Source organism: Akebia trifoliata, chromosome 13, assembly GCF_017979445.1.
Source record: "Akebia trifoliata isolate Shusen 1 chromosome 13, ASM1797944v1, whole genome shotgun sequence".
In the NCBI taxonomy this organism is placed as follows: domain Eukaryota; kingdom Viridiplantae; phylum Streptophyta; class Magnoliopsida; order Ranunculales; family Lardizabalaceae; genus Akebia; species Akebia trifoliata.
The window spans coordinates 27,213,585-27,232,958 of NC_141387.1; the positions used below are offsets into that span (position 1 = coordinate 27,213,585).

General features: G+C 38.4%; 1 protein-coding gene across 1 annotated transcript; it reads left to right on the top strand.

The window, feature by feature from the left end:
• The first annotated feature begins 991 nt into the window (after positions 1 to 991).
• On the top strand, positions 992 to 2,748 carry LOC147388167 (scarecrow-like protein 23). The gene has a single exon (XM_086421721.1). The coding sequence runs from the start codon at positions 1,191 to 1,193 to the stop codon at positions 2,550 to 2,552; it is 1,362 nt and encodes a 453-aa protein (XP_086277847.1). The 5' UTR covers positions 992 to 1,190; the 3' UTR covers positions 2,553 to 2,748.
• The last annotated feature ends 16,626 nt before the right edge of the window (positions 2,749 to 19,374 follow it).

The window sequence follows — 19,374 nt, forward strand, 5'->3', positions numbered from 1 at the left end:
TATTTAAATATCAAAATTAATGTATATGATTATTTTCATTAAATAATCAATAACTTTCTTGTTAAATCATTTCATATTTCCATGATTAATCAACTCGGCTTGGGTTAGGCTTGGATTGAGCATTTCATGCTAGGACGTCGGGTTGAATGTGGGTGTGGGTTGTTTAATAAGGTTTGGGTTGGGCTTGGGTTGATCCTTCTGCCCTCACTCGCCCCTCGAGTTGCAACTCTAGTCTAAATCACCCAAGAAAAAAATATGCATGTTTTGATCAATATTAGTGATAATCCCTATGTTTTTAAATCGATGATGTGCCCCCCTTGACCTAGGTTTTGTTTTGGAACAAATGAAAAAGACTTAAGTATCCTTATCATCAACCTCCAGCCAATCACCATGATTTTTCACTCAAAAAATCTGTCATCTTCAAGTTGTTAATCTCTTAGAATACTTCTATTTATTTAATCCATCATCTTGAATATTTTGTCGAAATCCTATCCAAATATCCATAATTGTATTTCTCCAAAAATTATATCTATTATTGAGGTTTGAAGGTTGAAGAAAATAAAATATTAAAGCTCAAAAAGCAAGTAACATACTTCACTCTAGTCCCAAAGATGACTAATTTTTGGAGAAAAAATGTTGCAAAATGCTGAACTGATTTCTTATGTCAGCATAGTGTGGTAGGAAGTCAGATCAGAACAATTAAAAAAATATTGGGGTTTTTAGGTAGAGGTGGAAAATGAGGGTATTTAGATAATTTTAAATTAATTTATAATTGAAGACCTAGGTCAAGAGGGCGTGTCATGAGTTTGAAAACACAGGGGTATCTCAAATATTCATCAAAACATAAAGAGGTATGTTTAAATAACCGAAAAAAATTCCCAACCGCCAGAGCATCCAAAGATGACGCAATTAGATATTTATTAACGAACAATAATCCTTAAACAACTACATTTTTAAATTAAACACACTTACTACAGACGGCACTAAACGAAGGACTTGACGGCGGACTGACGGATTTAACGACGATAATAGCAAACCCCAACTCTCTCTCTCTCTCTCTCTCTCTCTGCAAAACTCTGCTACACTTTTTGTCTCCTTTCAAGGTGTGGGTTTCTCCCTCTAAAAGTTCTCCAAAAAGGCTGTCGCCATTAATTCTCTCTCTTTCTCTCTCTCTCTCTCTCTCTCCTATCATGCTTCAGAGCTTACTCCCTCAATCACCCTTAAATGCAAACCCTAACCCTAAATCTGATTCCTCCATGAAAACCAAACGCATCGATCGAGAATCCCACTCTGGAGAAGACGAAGACAATCAAGAACGCAGAAAACGAAATTCAGGAACTAATAATCCCACAACAGAATCCACAATTTCCGGAAAAAAATCAATCCAAGTACAAGAAAACGAATCAGAACAAGAAGAATCGATCATCAGTGGAGTTGAATCAACAGGTCTACATCTCTTAGGGCTTTTGCTACAGTGCGCCGAAGCTGTCGCCATGGATAAACTCGATGAAGCAAGCGATCTCCTTCCCGAGATATCTGAACTCTCCTCTCCTTTCGGTTCTTCACCCGAACGAGTCGCGGCTTACTTCTCTGAAGCTCTTCGATCTAGGATCATCAGTTCTTGTCTCGGTACGTATTCTCCAATTAATCTCAAAACCCTAACTCTAGCTCAAAATCAACGGATCTGCAAAGCTCTTCAATCTTACAATTCGATTAGTCCCTTAATCAAATTCTCCCAATATACTGCAAATCAAGCAATCTTTCAAACCCTAGAAAGCGAAGATCGAGTCCATGTCATTGATCTCGACATAATGCAGGGTCTTCAATGGCCTGGATTGTTCCATATTCTCGCCTCGAGATCCAAAAAAATCCAATCTATGAGAATTACAGGCGTTGGATCTTCGATCGAGTTGTTAGAAGCCACAGGAAGACGACTCACCGATTTCGCGACTTCACTCGGTTTGCCTTTCGAGTTTCATCCATTAGAAGGCAAAGTAGGGAATTTAACCGATCTGAGTGGACTCGTTCCGAGACAAAATGAAGCTACTGTGGTACATTGGATGCACCATTGTTTGTACGACATCACAGGATCTGATCTTGGGACGTTAAGATTGCTTAAGATCTTGAATCCTAAATTAATCACGATCGTTGAACAAGATCTCAGTCATGGTGGGAACTTTTTAGGGAGATTCGTGGAAGCTCTACATTACTACTCAGCATTGTTTGATGCGTTGGGTGATGGGTTAGCTGGAGATAGTTTAGAACGACATCAAGTGGAACAACAGTTGTTTGGGCATGAGATCAGGAACATCGTGGCCGTTGGTGGACCCAAGAGGACTGGAGAGGTGAAAGTCGAAAGATGGGGAGATGAGTTGAGGAGAATCGGTTTTAGACCAGTTTCACTCGGTGGTAACCCGGCGGCTCAAGCGAGTTTGTTATTAGGTATGTTTCCTTGGAAAGGATATACTTTGGTTGAAGAAGGTGGTTGTTTGAAGTTGGGTTGGAAGGATCTTTCTTTGCTTACTGCCTCTGCATGGAGACCGTCTGATTGATTCATTGATCTCTATGTGATATGGATCTCGATGAATTATCAGAAAAAGAATGGAGTTGTCAAATTATAGTTGGAGATTTAAGAATGATGGTTTGTGTTCATTAAATTTTTTGTTTTTAATTTAATTTCCTTACATGTCATTTATCAAGAAAAAGAAAAGGAAAAAAATAAATGTAATCTTATTTTTAAGCAACAAATTTCATATTAGGGCATGTGGGCACATGGTATCATTTATGGGTATAGTTTCAAATCGTAGAAAAGCGTCTAGTCTTGTTCACAAAAGATTATGTTAAATGAGATTCGGATCAAACTAATCCATTGATGAAAATAATTCATGGGTTGAACTAATCTATTGCAATAAATACGCTTTGGGAATAAGCATCTGTGGGTATAGGACTTAAATTGGGATGGATTTTATCCGAAATCCAAGTGATACGAGTATAAGTATCTAAATTAAGTTGTTTTTTATTAATTAATAATGATTAGGTATAGTGGTTAAGTTTCTTTCCATAATGGGGAGGTCTTAAGTTCAAGTTTATCTTTTATATTTTAGCAATTTTATTGATTCAGTGGGATTCGGATATGAATTTTTATTAGATTTAATGATATTAGATTTAATGAAAGTAAAATGGTTCGGATATGGTTTTAGTTAATATGATCTGATTCAAATCTGAATATAAATACGTACATATTGTCTATCGGTTATTTGATAAAAAAGATTTTTTAAAGGGCATTTTTGATACAAAAACCCAATTTTCAAGTGTATTTATTGCACTACCCTTGAATGAATGTACACATCTCTAAGTTACGCATATTTGATAAAGATTGAGTGCAATATGTGTTTAGAATAGAATAATAAAAGATTATGTGCAAAATTATTGAATGTATGTACTAACCATTGAAAGACAGTGTGTACCTTAGAAGTACTAAGATTAGAAAACCATGTAGTGAAGATTGAATAAAACAAAATAAGAGAATCAAATTTAAAATAAAATAAAATAAAATAATTAATCGCAGAGTAAATGAATCAAGGAATATCAAAATAATGAATGCATAGGTTAATTTAATAAAAGAGAAATTTAGGAAAGACAATTAAAAAAATAAATTTATTTTCTTTTATTTTGGAAGTAAAAAAAAAAAAAAGTAAAATCACTTCTTAATTAAACATTTCCCTAAAATCAAAGCATTTGGTGGGAGAGAACCAGCTTTCTTCTATAATATATATATATATATATATATATATATATATGGGTCCCGTTCAGCAACAAACATTTTGACAAACATTTTGACAAACATTTTTCAAAACATGGGTTAGAGGTTTTGGAATGGGCTGATTTTTGGTGAGGATGATCTCTACGGTGAGGAGATCATTCTCACCAAAAATCAGCCCATTCCAAAACTTCTAGCCCTAGTTTACAAGTTGAAAAATCGTGGACCGTCCATTTTTTGTAAACCATTTTTGATGGGGTTAGAAGTTTTGGAATGGACTGATTTTGGTGATGATGATCTCCTTACCGTAGAGATCATTCTCACCAAAAATCAGCCCATTCAAAACTCTAACCCATGTTTTGAAAAATGTTTTGCCAAAATGTTTTGCCAAAATGTTTGTTGCTGAACATTTCCCTATATATATATGGGGGCGTTCAATGGCCAACTTTTTAGCAAACTTTTTGGCAAAACATTTTTCAAAACATGAGTTAGAGGTTTTGGAATGGGCTGATTTTTGGTGAGGATGATCTCTACAGTGAGGAGATCATCATCACCAAAAATCAGCCCATTCCAAAACTTCTAACCCCATCAAAAACAGTTTACAAAAAATGGACGGTCCACGATTTTTCAACTGGTAAACATGGGTTAGAAGTTTTGGAATGGGATGATTTTTGGTGAGGATGATCTACTCACCGTAGAAATCATCCTCACCAAAAATCAGCCCATTCCAAAACCTCTAACCCATGTTTTGAAAAATGTTTTGCCAAAAAGTTTGCTAAAAAGTTTGCCCTGAACGCTACCCTATATATATAGTCCCGTTTAGCACCAAACATTTTGGCCAACATTTTATCCAATCATTTTTGTCCTACATGGGTTAGAAGTTTTGGAATGGGCTGATTTTTGGTTAGGATAATCTCTATGGTGAGGAGATCATCCTCACAAAAATCAGCCCATTCCAAAACTTCTAGCCCCATGTTTACAAGTTGAAAAATCGTGGACCATCCATTTTTTGTAAACCATTTTTGATGGAGCTGGTCGGGGCCCTACTTTGATACGAGTAATATAGCACTAAAGATGGACTCCACCTGCGTCTGGGCCTACGTGGGTCTGTTCTGTCGTAATTGTCAGGGTAAGAAGCTGGTCAGGGTCCTACTCTGTTATGAGTACAATAACACTAAAAATAGGCTCCACCTAGGTCCGGGCCTACGTGGGTCTACTTTATCGTAATTGATAAGGTAAGAAGCTGGTCGGGGCCCTATTCTGCTACGAGTATAATAACACTAAGATGGACTCCACTTGGGTTCAGGTCTATGAAGTTCTGTTCTGCCATAATTGGTAGGGTATTGAGCTGGTTGGGGCCCTGTTCTGGTACAAGTAACATAGTATTGAGTTGGGCTCTTTCAAAAGTCAGGTCCTCACAACTCTCCTTTGCCTTAGTTGGTAGAGTGAAGAGTTGGATGGCCACGCTTTGTCCTGAGTGACATAGCACAGAGTTGAGCTCTTTCAGGAGTCAAGTCCTTGCAACCCTCCTCTGCCTTAATTGGTAAAATGAAGGGTTGGACAGCCACACTCAACCCTAAGCAACAAAGCACAGAGATGGGCACATTGAAGAGATAGATCCTCACAACTCTTATTTACCTATAATGGCAAATAAAAGAGTTGGATAACTACAATTTGCCCTAAAATGACAAAGTACTATAATAGATCCCTTTTGAGGACAAGGGTGTGCATGATACAACTATGCCTTCAAAGCATTGAGCGATATATTGCACTGCCTTAATGGCCATAGCACTAAGTTAGAACTTTATTGAAGAACAGTAACTCACAAAACCACCTCAAAGTAGAATGTTATATCGCTTAAAATTCTAAGCGATATTTTATTATGCACCTGTTTTTGAAAAATGTTTTTGCTTAAGTAAGAAAAACATAAGGCAGAACCTAGGGGAAGAGGTAGTGATACATACAATGCAAAGTGATAAAATGCAAGCAGTACAAGATCAGATTTTTTGCTGAAGTGCTTAAGTAAAGAAAAAAGTACATTGCAAGCAGTGCAAAAAGTATATCAGATTTTTTTGAAGTGCTTAAGTAAAGCAAAATGTACAGTGCAAACCGTGCGAAAATGTTTAAACTATGCTATTCTGTTAAGTTAAGAACAGAGTAGTAGTTGGTATGAAAATAGAGTTTTTCATTAATGATGAAAGAAGTACAAGAGAAATCCCAAAAATGGGAGAGTACAAAAAAAAGCAGCAAAAAAAAAAGTACAAAAAAACCAAGAGACAGGTCCTCATTCAATAGTAAATGATTGGTTGGCAGGAGATGAGACCTCAGTAGGATTGGGAGGATCGACTGCCTCATCCTGATTGACGTTGATAATAGGGACAGGATGTAGGTTACTGGCAGGGGTAGACGAGCCAGTCCATCTAGCTTGATTCAAATCTATGATTTACCTAACCTCCATAAGCTCACGAGGGACTCGATCTAGGATAGGAACTGGGTTTCCCTCCTCATCCAGTTGGAAGGGTGGGACTCCCCCATAGGTACCAGACCAGTAGAGAATCTCCCTGAGAGGAGGACTAGTAGGATCATCATAGTCCTCATTGTCTTTTTCGTCGTCCTCCTCCTCATATTGAAGTCAAGTAGCCTCAAAGCCTTCGTGATAGGCCTTGGTAAAAGTATCCTCTATCAGCTGAGAGTATTGGGCCTGTAGTTGACCCAATAGTTTCTTGGTCTCAGTTTCATCCTCCCTGGCCTACGTTGCCTTGGCTGACTCAAGACTAGCCCTGAGGGAGCCTATCTCAAGCTCCTAATGCTGCATTTGCTCTTGGAGATCCGTCAGCTCTACGTCTCTCCTTTGCATTCTCTCCTTGTACCTGGTTAGTTCTAGTTGAAGAACACTCTGGAAATCTGTTAGCTTCTTATTGTTGGTCTCCAACGCTAAGTTTGCCTTGGAAAACTGGGCCAAGTTCGCCTCTATCTCTTATTTGGCCTCATGAGAAAATTGGCTAGAAGAGGCTAGCTCAACCTGGAGCAGAGCGATTTTTTTCTCATACTCTCTGGTAAGAGCAATTACCTAGTTCTCAATCTCACGCTATTTCAGGAAGGCCAAGGTACCATAGGAGTTGGCTTCTAAGAAAAATAAAGTAGTTAAGTGAAAAAAACACGAAGAGTAAGGAGTAGAGTGGGATGAGCAAAAAGTTACCTAGCAGAGGCCATGAACGAATTGACTAAAGCCCAGATCTGCATTGGTCCGATACATAATATCCTAGTCCTTGGGGGAAATGGAGTGGGAAAGTAGGGAGGCAGCAATAACAAGGATCTTCATCTCGCAACTCCTATTGAGATATGGTTGAAATGGGATCGAAAATCATTGTTCTTATTTCCATCCTAGAGGAAGGCCTCACGATTCCTCCAAGAGAATGCTGCTTCCTCCAGGAGAGTCATAAGGTTAGTAGGACTCTCTTACTCAGACTCCCCTAGGGGGAAGGGCTCCTTAAGAACTTCCTTATCAGCCTGCGCTTTTTGTGCGGTTGGAACTCAGGAATAGGCTATGCTCCCTGATGGTGTCCGAGTTTTATATTGCCTGAGGATGAATCTCCTCATCAAGCTCCACAGGAACAAGAACAACAACAACAGATGTAGAAGCAGAAGTAGAAACATGAGTAGCCTGCTCTCCACGCACCAGTGTCAACTGATCTGTGTATTTAATGTAGGTGAAGGCACACAGGGCCAGATTCCTCTTCTTCTTCCTACCTTCGCTAGAGGAAGGAGTTGTCCTAACGATAGGGGTAATGGAGAGAATTATTTTGAAAGGTCAATATTCATGGTGTCAGAGGACCCTAAGGGGGATAGATGAGAGTGAAGGGCAGGTATAGAGACAAAAAGAGAAGGAAAATCTTCCGAGATCTGCTCGGCTTGATCAAAGGGAGCCTGTCGTGCAAGTGGTCGAGGAAAAGAAGAAGGGGAAGGATAGGCCTGATCTCTTTCAATCACTTCGTTGGTCACCCTAGTTTGGAGACCCACTGCCACTAGCCCTCTATCTACATTGCTCTTTCCTAACTTCAACAATAGAAAGGGCAAACGAATCTGCAAAAAAAAAAAAAAAAAATTTTGATTCAATTTTGTACAAAGCTGAAGAATGGGACGCAGCTAGGTGCCTAAAAGTTAGGCTTACCTTGGAAGGTTCGATGGACCCTGAATCCCTCACAAAAAGCGTCAGGGGAAAATTTCCAGTTCCCAAAGACAATCAAGGGGTTTTTGTACCACCCTTTGTCAACACTAGGGTCAGACGGAACTAGTGCAGCTACTACATTCTTGGAGGATAGTGAGTAATACCCAAGGCGCTGGGGGAGGGCTTTCAAGTTGTATTTGGAGAGGAAGTCGTTGGGGGTTATATTTATTTTCTCCACTATCTTTATCAGACAGTAAAAGTTGCCAGACATTTGACCTGGGGCCCGGTTTATTTTTCTCAACACCTCATTGAGAAAGGGAAAGAAAGGAAAACTTAGACCAGCCTTGATTTGGCTGACATAAACCATGATTTCCCCGTGACGACACTGGTTAGGGTGTTTGGGGTCTTTGCAAACCCGAATAGACACAGAAGCAGGGATATAGAGTCCCCTCCGAAGTTGGGTCATGTTGACATTCATTGAGAAATTAATTTTGCAGAAAAGAGAAGGTAAGAATAGAAGATTACCTCAGCCTAAGAGAGGTAAAGATGGTAGTGAAGCAGAAAGAAATGAAACTTCGCAAACACAAAAATATGAGATCAGAAAAGGAAATAACACAATAGGAGGAAAAGTTGGCACAAATCTCTTATTTATAGGAGAACGTAAAGGCGTATGTATGCCTAGGAGGATAGCCTAATCCAACCTAGTCATGCAACCTAGGGCGTAGTGAAGATGCTAGTGGGGCATGTAGATGACCACAGATAAGGGACGATTCGTTTCAACCGTCAGAAAAGATTTGAAACGACATTGCATTGAATGCGTCAATTTATTAAGAGTAAAAGTAATGATAGAATCATAATAGCCAATAAGAAGAATGATATATGTCTTGAGAAGACGGCGATATTTCGCGTCTCCTCGAGAGGGGGTAATTGTAGAGGGAAATAGCCGCACAGTCATCTAGACCGTACACGTGTCCAACCCAGTTAAGAGGTACCATATGGATATTAGCATTCAGAGTGCTACCCAATAGAAGGGCAGGCTAAGGTAGAGAGTGCTTGGCCTGGCTAGAAGGATAGTATAGCATTAAGTAAGACCTGGTCTGCCAAGCAGAGTAGACATAATAAAAAAATATCTATAATCTTGATTTGTGCACGTCAAGCCTCAAGACTCGGAGGAGATATCCTTAGTCTATCTTATCCAATCCCAAAGATCCCCATTCCGTTTAAGATCCTAAGAATCAGGGGATTCTCCAGGATCACCTCCCGCGAGAAGGGAAAACCCTAATTTAGAGGAAGGATTTATAAATAACACAATATGCACATAATATATATATATATATTTTACATTTTCCCATCTAAACATTAAATCTTCAAAGAATAAGTCTTTAAACTCCTTGGACCAATTACACAAAAAGAATAACAAACCAAGGATGTTGAAAAGAAGATCTTGCAAGTTGGTTTCCATCGAATGTGCATGAATTTCTTTCTTTCCACAAAATCCAACAAATTGCAAACGACGTTAACTTCTAAAGAATCTACGTCCTACCAGAAAAGGAGGTGGAATTCCAATAGAAAAGAAGTGGGACCAAACGTAAGAAGTCACCTAACAATGAATTAAACGATGATTTGCTGACTCACAATTAGATTTGCAAATACAGCAATAATCAACCAAGATGGCACCCTTATGTTTTAGAAGGTTAATTGTGGGATGTTTTTCCAAAGTCACCAACCATAAAAAGAAAGACATCTTGGAGGGAACCTTTGACCCCAAAATAAAATAGGAAATAAAACATGAGTCTTGAGTACCTTCAATTGTGGAGTGGAAAGATTTGACCAAGAAGTGACCATCACCACTCCCTTTCCAAATCTATTGGTCATCCTTTCGGCGAAATGCCCATTGCGGCTAGCAAGTCTACAAAAGAGATTGTACCTTCGACCTCTCAATCATTCAATTTTCTCTTAAGACCAAGATCCCAAGACACTCCTCTCTTATTAAGAACCAAGAAGGTAGATATAGACATTTCTTTTCTCATAGAGAACAAATATAGGTCAAGAAACATAGTTTGTAGAGGGGTATCGGTACACTATTGATCCTCCCAAAAATAAACCTTATCTCCTCTACCCACCTCATAAGAAATATACTTACTCGTAGATGCTCCCAACTTGGCAATACCTCTCCAAACTCCACACCTGAAAGGAAGCCTACTTTGTTTGCATTCCCACTTGAAATGATCCTCTCCAAACTTAGCCGTCATCAAGATTCTCCAAAGTTCTTCTTTTTCATTTTCAAAATGCCACAACCACTCCCCCAACAACGTTTTATTCATATCCTTGAATCTCTTAAAACCAAGACCACCTAGTTTCTTAGGACGATAAACTAGTTTTCATAATCAAAAGAAACTTCCAATTGTTACTTCTATCATTTGAAAGAAATTCCCTCACCAACTTTTCCAAATTTGAATCGACAATACTAGACATGACAAGCAAAGAGAGAAAGTCAGTATGCTAGACAGCGTGCTCCTAATCAATGTCATCTCCCCCTTCGAAAGATACTTGGCTTTCAACAACCCTAATCTCTTCCTAACCCTCTTTAGGACCTTATCCCACACCAAGGAAGATTTATAAACTGCTCCCAAACGGAAGCCTAAGTAAAACACATGTAAGGAATCAACTTGACAACCTAAAAACTCTGCCTAGACCTCAATATCAAGAATGCCCCTAATTCCATAGATTTTGTTTTTCTTCAAGTTAATCAAAATCCCAGATACCACTTCGGACCAACAATAGAGGCCCTTGAGAAAGCAAACCTGATTAGGGCATGTCTTTAGAAAAACAAGAATATCATCAACAAATTGAAGATGAGTTACCTTAGGGTTAGACTCATAGACTCCAAAACCAACTAAAACACCTATTGAAATGGTTCGTAAAAACATTCTACCCAAGGATTGAACCGTTATATTAAAAAGGAAAGGGGATAGTAGGTCACCTTGTTTTAATTATCCTAAACTATTAAAATAACTAGTTGGACTACCATTTGTCAAAATAGAAAAGGAAGCGGAAGAAACACACTTACCCATTCAATTAATCCATTTCTCACAAAATCTCATACGATGCAATAGAAACCAAAGAAATTTCCAATTAACGTTGTAGACACCCCAATTTGAACGTGCCCCCATTCGAAAGGACAGAAAAATTTGACTTTTTCAATAAAATTTGTCAACAGACCTAAAAAGCCCAAATCACCAAAACATGGCATTTTAATCAATTCGAAGGCTCCCAAAATCCCTAAAGGTCTAATGGACGCACAATGAGACTTTGCATACTCCTCACCTTCTCCATCTTTCACAGCTCTACTTTCAGAATTGAAAATACCTCAAGCCTGCTTAAAGCCCACCAACTATCAATTCCCTAAAAAAAATCATTTTCGACCTCACATGAACTCAACCTTAGTTAAGGCCCTAACCTAGCTTAACCCTAAACCTATATAACACAAATCCTAAAACCCACTCACCTTTAAACCCATTAAGCCCACACTAAAATAAACAAAATCCAACAACTTAGATCTTTTGTAAAAAGCCTAAGTCCAACTTACCAAAGCCCACATCCATAATAATAATCCATAAAGCATTATCCACATCAACCAATCAACCTTTGATCATGAAATAGACACTTGTCCTCATTACAACTTACCTCCTAAAAATCATTTTACCCAACCTAACCCATCACTTATCTCTAACAAAACCACCCCCACAATCCATATCATAAACCTAATCCATCATCTTTCTCTAACACAACTACCAACCTACATCACAACCCACACCTCCCCTCATCATTCACTTTAAACCTATTCTCACAAGAAATCCCACACCCCTTCCCTCCAATCAAATCACCTAAACACTCCGTCTCCATACCCTTTTTGACACTTGTCACCATCCCCTTCACCTTTCAAAATCCCAATCACTTAACTCCTAACACAAACCATTCCTTTAACCAAACAACACACCCCCTCATCCCACCTAACATTCAATCATTTTCTTTCAACCAAACACCACATCATTTCACCTTACCAAACATTCAACCCAAATGGGTTAGAGAGGATCCAAACCATTTGGTTAAAAAACTATCTATTTACCACTATTCCATAAATACCCTCATCTCAATTCTAACCCCTCACCCCCAAATCCCATGCCATTCTCTACTTTTTTTTAAATCTTTTTACCCTATCCTACCCTCAAAAGTAACCTTCTATCCGTATAAATACCCCCTTCACCTCTTAAAATGGGTATCAAGTCTAAGAGTAAGAAATTTTCCCTCAACTCTCTTCTACTCCATTATCATATCCTCACATTATCTTAAAAAAATATTTTCCTAATTCTACTAAGGACTCAAGAAAATATTAAAAAGAAGAAGGAAGGAAATAAGGAACAAGTTAAGGCCTCAAGGTAGGTTAAACCCCTTCTTTTTTTTTCTCCCCTCTCCATATCCCTCTTCTATTTTTCCTTTAACCTCTTAAATATTTTTAGAAAGACTTAAGATGTGATGCTCCCCCTCCCTTATCTCTGGTAGATCGAACTTCGATTCGGTTGAAAGAATATGGATTGTAACCACCTTAAAAAAATTATTTTAAACCCTTCAATTCATTTTGAAGCAAGTACTATTTGAGTCTTTCTCAACTCATGAGAATGGACCCGTAACCATTAGCCAACACTTTTTTGAAAAGAAATATGCATCATTCTCAAGCTTAAATTTTGTTTAAGGATCATTTCCTTCAATAAGATGATATTTGACATTTTTATCTTATTTTATTTTATTCGAAAATGACCAAGACATTTTGAGATTACCACCAATCGGTGGAGAGAAAAGGGTGCTTAACACCTTCTCTTTTCTCTAATCAAACTGTTTACCTAGAATCTTAAGTGGATCGATGTTCTATCCGTACGAGAGTTACTAAATGCTAAAATGACCCACTTTAAAAAAAAATTACATTCCGGATGATCATTCATACCTTTTTACAAAAATGAATGGTCGACTCCAAACCTTCGTAGTAGTAATGTTTGGAAATCAAAAATCACGCATCTATAGATGACGACTCCAGCGGGAGCATTAGGTTCAACTCTTGTGTCAACTTGGTCATTTTGGAAAAAAAAGGTCAAAACATTTTTATTTGTTTGCTAATTATGTTTGTTGTTTGTATTTTTTTCATTTATTATTTACATGTATTTTATCATTATATACTTGTAAGGGGGTCGATGAATAATGAAAGAAAAAAAATGCACAAGCACTTGAGAGCATAGCCCATTGCACAAACCACCCTACCTTAAAAAATATCAAGCCTTGATGCCTAGTAGTTCTACGACTTGAGATCATTATTTCAAGTGTCAGGGATGAACACATCAAGTCCGATTATCAACTTTCGACATGTGTACTCCGGTATGCATCGAGGTTTGAAGATCGAGTAATCATAAATCCACATATTAGTCGATGCATATGCCAGATTAGATGATTTAAGACACAAGTTCTCAAGAACGTATCTACTCTCGAAACCAAGTTGTATTTGTTTAATTATTTTCGAGCCTTGAAGCCCAAGATGTAAGCTCATGAAGGTAAGTTGTATAGTCATAGGTGTATTTTTTTTTCCTTTACTTATTCCCATAGGTAAGAGGGGAAAATCATTTTTTTGTTATCATCAAAAAGAAAAACAAAAAAAATGTATTTTCTTCTTGGCTCAAGCCAAAAATTAGAGACAATGTCCCTTAAGTTTGGACCAACAAACTTAAATTTATTTTTTTGGACAAATTGGTCATATTGGTCTGTGTTTCAAGCACAGACAGGTATAAAATACCCTGGTCTGTAAATACGGATTGAAAAAATAAATTTTTTTGGTTCATTTCGTCCTTGATATCAATCTTGACAAATTTTCTTTTGGCGTTTATTTTTATTTTGAATTTTAAGGCCTAAAAATACTTAAATAAATCATTTTTATCATTAAGTTTAGGGCCCACCACTCTTCACCATTTTAAATAGGATTTTGACTCTCCTAAGCATCCAATTATGATCCAAATTGAGTCACATATTCTCTACTGATTAAAGTTGATCCCAATCCAATGTGACGAGCTATCAACCTTAAATACAATCAAGCTCACCATCATCCATTACTGAGGGTTGACTCAAATAGGATCCACGACCCGTAACCAATCCAAATTGGGTCTACAACCTATAACCACTTCGAATCGAGTCCACGACCCATATCCAACCCAAATCGGGTCCATAACCCATATACAATTCGGATTGGATCCTCGATCGACATCCATTTCGAACTGGGTCCACGACTCGTATCCAATCCAAATGAGGTCCATAACCCATATCCAATTTGGATTGAGTCCACGATCCATATCCATTTTGAATCGGGTGCACGACCCGTATCTATTTTGAACTAGGTCCATGACTCGTACCCATTTTAGATTGGGTCAATGATCCAAAGTTGATCCGAATTGGATTTATTATCCACAATTGATCGAAATCAGGTTCACAATCCAAACCCGACCCAAATCGGGTACACGATCCAAATTCAACCTAAATCGAATCCACAATCCAAATCTGACCTAAACAGGGTCACAACGCAAACCCGACCCAATTCGGGTCTGCGATCAAAATTCAACCTAAATTGGGTCCACAATCCAAATCCGACCTAAACCAGGTCCACAACACAAATTCAACCCAAGTCTGGTCCATCCTCCAATTTCGACCTGAACCGTGTCCATGATCCATATATGATCCAATAAGGTCGACGATTGGTCGATCAACCCAAATGGGTTCAATCATTTTCCAATAAAACATATATAAAAAAACAAATAAAATAAAACAAAAAATAAAAAATAAAAAATAAAATAAAAAATAAATAAAGATTTAAAGACACTAATCGATCTTGATTTCAGATAACTGAATTGGAGGTTAACAAAAAAATGTATATTTTTCCAACTTGATTTGTTCGTAAGAATCTGATTTCACAAAATATTTTTCAACTCTGTGTTGAAGCCAGTCACGTACTGATATAATTCTTTGTTTTCAAATTATACCAACTCCGTGTTGATGCCAGCTCTGTACTGATGTAATCATCTTCACAAAACACATGACCTAGCTCCATGTTGACACTGGCTCCATGCCGATGCTTACCCTGCATTGATGTAACTTGCTTCTTTGAGAGTACGTAATCCAACTCCGTGCTGATGCCAAACTCCGTGCTGATACCGACTCCATGTTGATGTAACCATCTTAAAAAAAAAAAAATACACCACCCAACTCCTCGTTGATGCTGACTCAGTGTCGATGCCAACCTCGTGTTGAGGTAACCAGCTATCTCAAAAACACGCAATGCAGCTCCGTGCCGATGAAACCATATTATATATATATATAATACGTTGCCCAACTCCATCCTAATGCCGACTCTGTGTCGATGCTAGCCATGCATTGATGTAACTCGCTCTCTCATGAGCACGTCATCTAACTCTGTGTTAATGCTAACTTTGTGTTGATGCTAACTTCGTGTTGATGCTAACTTCGTGTTGATGCCATCTCTGTGCTGATGTAATTATTTTCAAATATAAGTAATTCAGCTCCGTGTTGATGCCAACTTCGTGTTGATGAAATCATCTAAAAAAATGCACAATCTTACTCCGTATTGATGCCAACTACGTGTTGATGCCAGCTCCACACCGAAGAACATTTTTCTTTAAAATTCACATACCTTAAAATAAATAATGTAACCCAATCTAATAAAACATCATGTATTTTCTTTTTGTAAATAAGATAATAACGCTTGGTCTTCTGTACCTATAGATGGCCAAATGAAAGAAGTATAAACAACTAGAGGAGCCTTTGTATTTCCTCCGATCTTCAACCACCATAAGTACCTCTGAAACACAACAAACATGAATAGCCAAAACATCAAACATCGACATAAGAATTGTGGCACTATTGAAAACCACTGAATGATAAGAGAAAATGCTAAGTGTAATGTCGGCTAATGCCAACTTCATACAGACCCAAACAGTACCACACCAAGTATTAGGATTGAATCATGATCTCCTAGAGCAACTACCACAAGAGAAACATACCACTTTACCCTCCCCAACAATTCTAGGGTATTAGGGATTGCCACTCTACATTCTACAAAATCAACCACCCCTTATGGTCATTCATGATAACGAGTGTGATTACAGGGCCACAGAGGCCAAAAACATGATAGATGAGAAGATGGCCAAATAGATTGAGTGTCTCTTAGAGGAAATGACGAGAATCAAGGGCATAACACCTTTAGTGGGACTCAATTTAAAGACCTTTGCTTTTATCCCAACGTCTAGTTGCTAGCCAAATTCAAGTACCCAGAATTCGAGAAATACAATGGAGTAGAATGTTTTTTGTCATATCTAAAGTTATACTACGGGTCAATGTACCAATAGGGCGAGGATGACAGAATATTGGTACAGTTGTTTCAAAGGAGTTTGATAGGGTCAGCCTTTAAATGGTTCTCGGGACTAGACCATATACTCATCAAAAGCTGATAGGACCTGGCTGAGATGTTCTGGCACAACTACAGGTTCAATACAAACATGAGTTTAGACTGAAATGACATAGCAAAAATGACACGAAAATAAAGGGAAAAGGTGAAAGAATACATCCAGAGGTGGCGAGAGTCAACTTCACAAGTGAAGCCGACAATGACTGAACAAGAGATGAACACCACGTTTATCTTGACATTAGGGTATACATTTTACACGCACTTGGTGGGACACACTACAAACACCTTTTCAAACTTTGTATAAGTAGCAGATCGGGTCGAGGATGGGATACGAATTGATCTGATATTTGACTTCACAAGTCTTGGGGCAACAACAGTTTTCCCTCCTCAGAGGAAGCCAATTCCTATGGGAAGGAAGAATTAGGAAACACAGGTTAATAGTACAACCAAGCCGACCCCTTTTTATCCCTACACCAGCATAGAGACCACAAGCTCTGTCAATCTCATGGGTTTCGACACCTCCAACAACTTGGACCCCTACACCTTAGAACCCATTCTGAGTGAACCCCCGCCAGTCGCATAATAGGTACCACAGTATGGACATAATTAGCTAGTATGACCCAATAAGGTAAACAGAGTGTTCAACAGGTTGCCAATGGTACTATTAGAGTTACTCCCAATCTTGTTCAGAGGAGAATATCTCACCAAATGACCACCAAACCCAGAAGCAACAAAGGGACCAGGGTAAAACCCCAGCCTATTTTGTGAATTTCACATAGGTGCACTAGGGCACTCTACAGATAAGTACTGGCAACTCAAGCACCAGGTACAAAACCTAATAGACAGGAAGGCTCTCATATTGGATGAGCCTGCAAATCTAGCTCAGCAAGAGAAGATCGACCAGAACCCCCTACCTATCTATAATGGATAAGAAAGTGGCCATGTAATGAATGTCATTCTAGGAGAGGAACCAAATTTTAGTCCATCAGCTTTAATAGTTCCAGTTGGATAGAAGTCAGGATCCATCTAGCAAAAGAACTAGAGGCACTGACAGTCAACACCCTCCCCCCATACACGACAAACCCACATCAAAACTCTCAATTGCCAATCAGAATGGCTAATCTCACCATCTATCATAATTATCAAGCTACCAATGGTGCTGTAGACACCTCAATTTGAACGGGCCACTACTCGAAAGGGCCCAAAAATATAGATTTTTCAAATAAATGGGCCAACGGGACTCAAGGGCCCAAGTCATTGAAAAGTGACATTTTGATTGAATCAAGGCCTCTAAGACCTCCTAAGGCTTTGGGAGGCCTGCCAAGAAGACTCGGCCAACCCTTTGCTTTCTCAATATTCACCGCTCCGCTTCTAAAACCAAAAACGCCAAATTTTGGATAAATGTTCACCAACGGGCATAAAAAGCCCGATTTGCCAACACGTGGCATTTTGATTAAATTAATAATTTCAAAATCTAAAAAAATTGGATAAATATAAAAATGTGAGACTTGGGATATCTACCGCTCCTCTACTTCCACCACTTCACTCCAGAATCCAATTACCCTAAGCCCACCTAAAGCCTGCAAACCCTCAACACTCACAAAATACATTTCTCACCTCCCCCCTAACCTAAACTCAATCCCACATCACCTAAGATCTAAAACTAACCTACCCCCTCAAAAATCTAATCCAAAATAACCTCCAACCAATTCCTAAAACCCAAAACCATTTCATAACCCAAGCCCAATACACTAAAAAGCCCACAAACCTTTATCCATATCCAATTCACATCCAACCCACAACCCTAACCCATAAACCACAACCCACATCAACCAATCACTATTTTTATCATCAAAAGGTGATACATGTCATCACCCCATCTCACCTCCCTCATCCAACTACCTACCCCATTAATTTTCTTTAAACCTCATCACCTTTTCTCCAAAAAATCATATCTACCCACACCCCTAACCTATACCTCCTCTAATCTACTCACATCAACCCATCAACTTTTCTCTAAAAAAATCTAATCTACCTACACCCCTAACTTATACCTTCCCCTAATCTACCCTCATCATTCCCTACAAAATCCACATCTACAACCTAAACCAACACCCATCCTCTCAAGTCAAACACTCAACTTCTCCCATCAACCCATCTCAACCCTTCATCTCCACCCATTTTGACACATGACATCATATCCCACACCCTCCCAAAATATCATCAACCACCTTCTTACACAACCCTTCTTTTAATTAAAATCCCATCCCCTCAACTTACTTTACCAATTAATCACTCTCTTACACAATCCCATTCTCTCAATCACTTTCATTTATTTTATTCCATCTAATACTCAACCCAAATGGATTGAAAGATCCAACCCATTTGGGTTGTAAAACAACCCATTTACCCTTCTTACACAAATGCCCTTCAATCATCTCTAATTTACCCCCACCTTTCTCTTAAACCACACACCATTCTACCACTTCTCTTCATTTTACCCCATTATATCCCTAAAATAACTCCTCAACATCTATAAATACCCTCATCCTCTTCCCAAAAAATGCCCCAACTTTTATTACAAAAAATTACCCCCCAACTCTCACTATCAACCACTATTACCTATTCTCTCTCACCAATTCTCCCTTACTAACTCTACACCAAGTCTTACAAAAAAAAAAAAAAATAAATAAAAAAATCTATCTTCTCTCTTCATCTTTTCTCCAATCTCATACTAATCGTCTACAAAAATAATCACATCTTTTACATTACTAAGGACTCAAAAGACTTTAAGAAGAAGAAGAAGAAGAAAAAAAAAAGGAAATTGAAGATACAAGGTGGGTTCAAAGTGCACTCCCCCTCTCTCTCTACCCTCTCCTCATCCTTCTTCTATCACCCCTCTCCCCTTCATTTTATTTTTTAAGATGAATG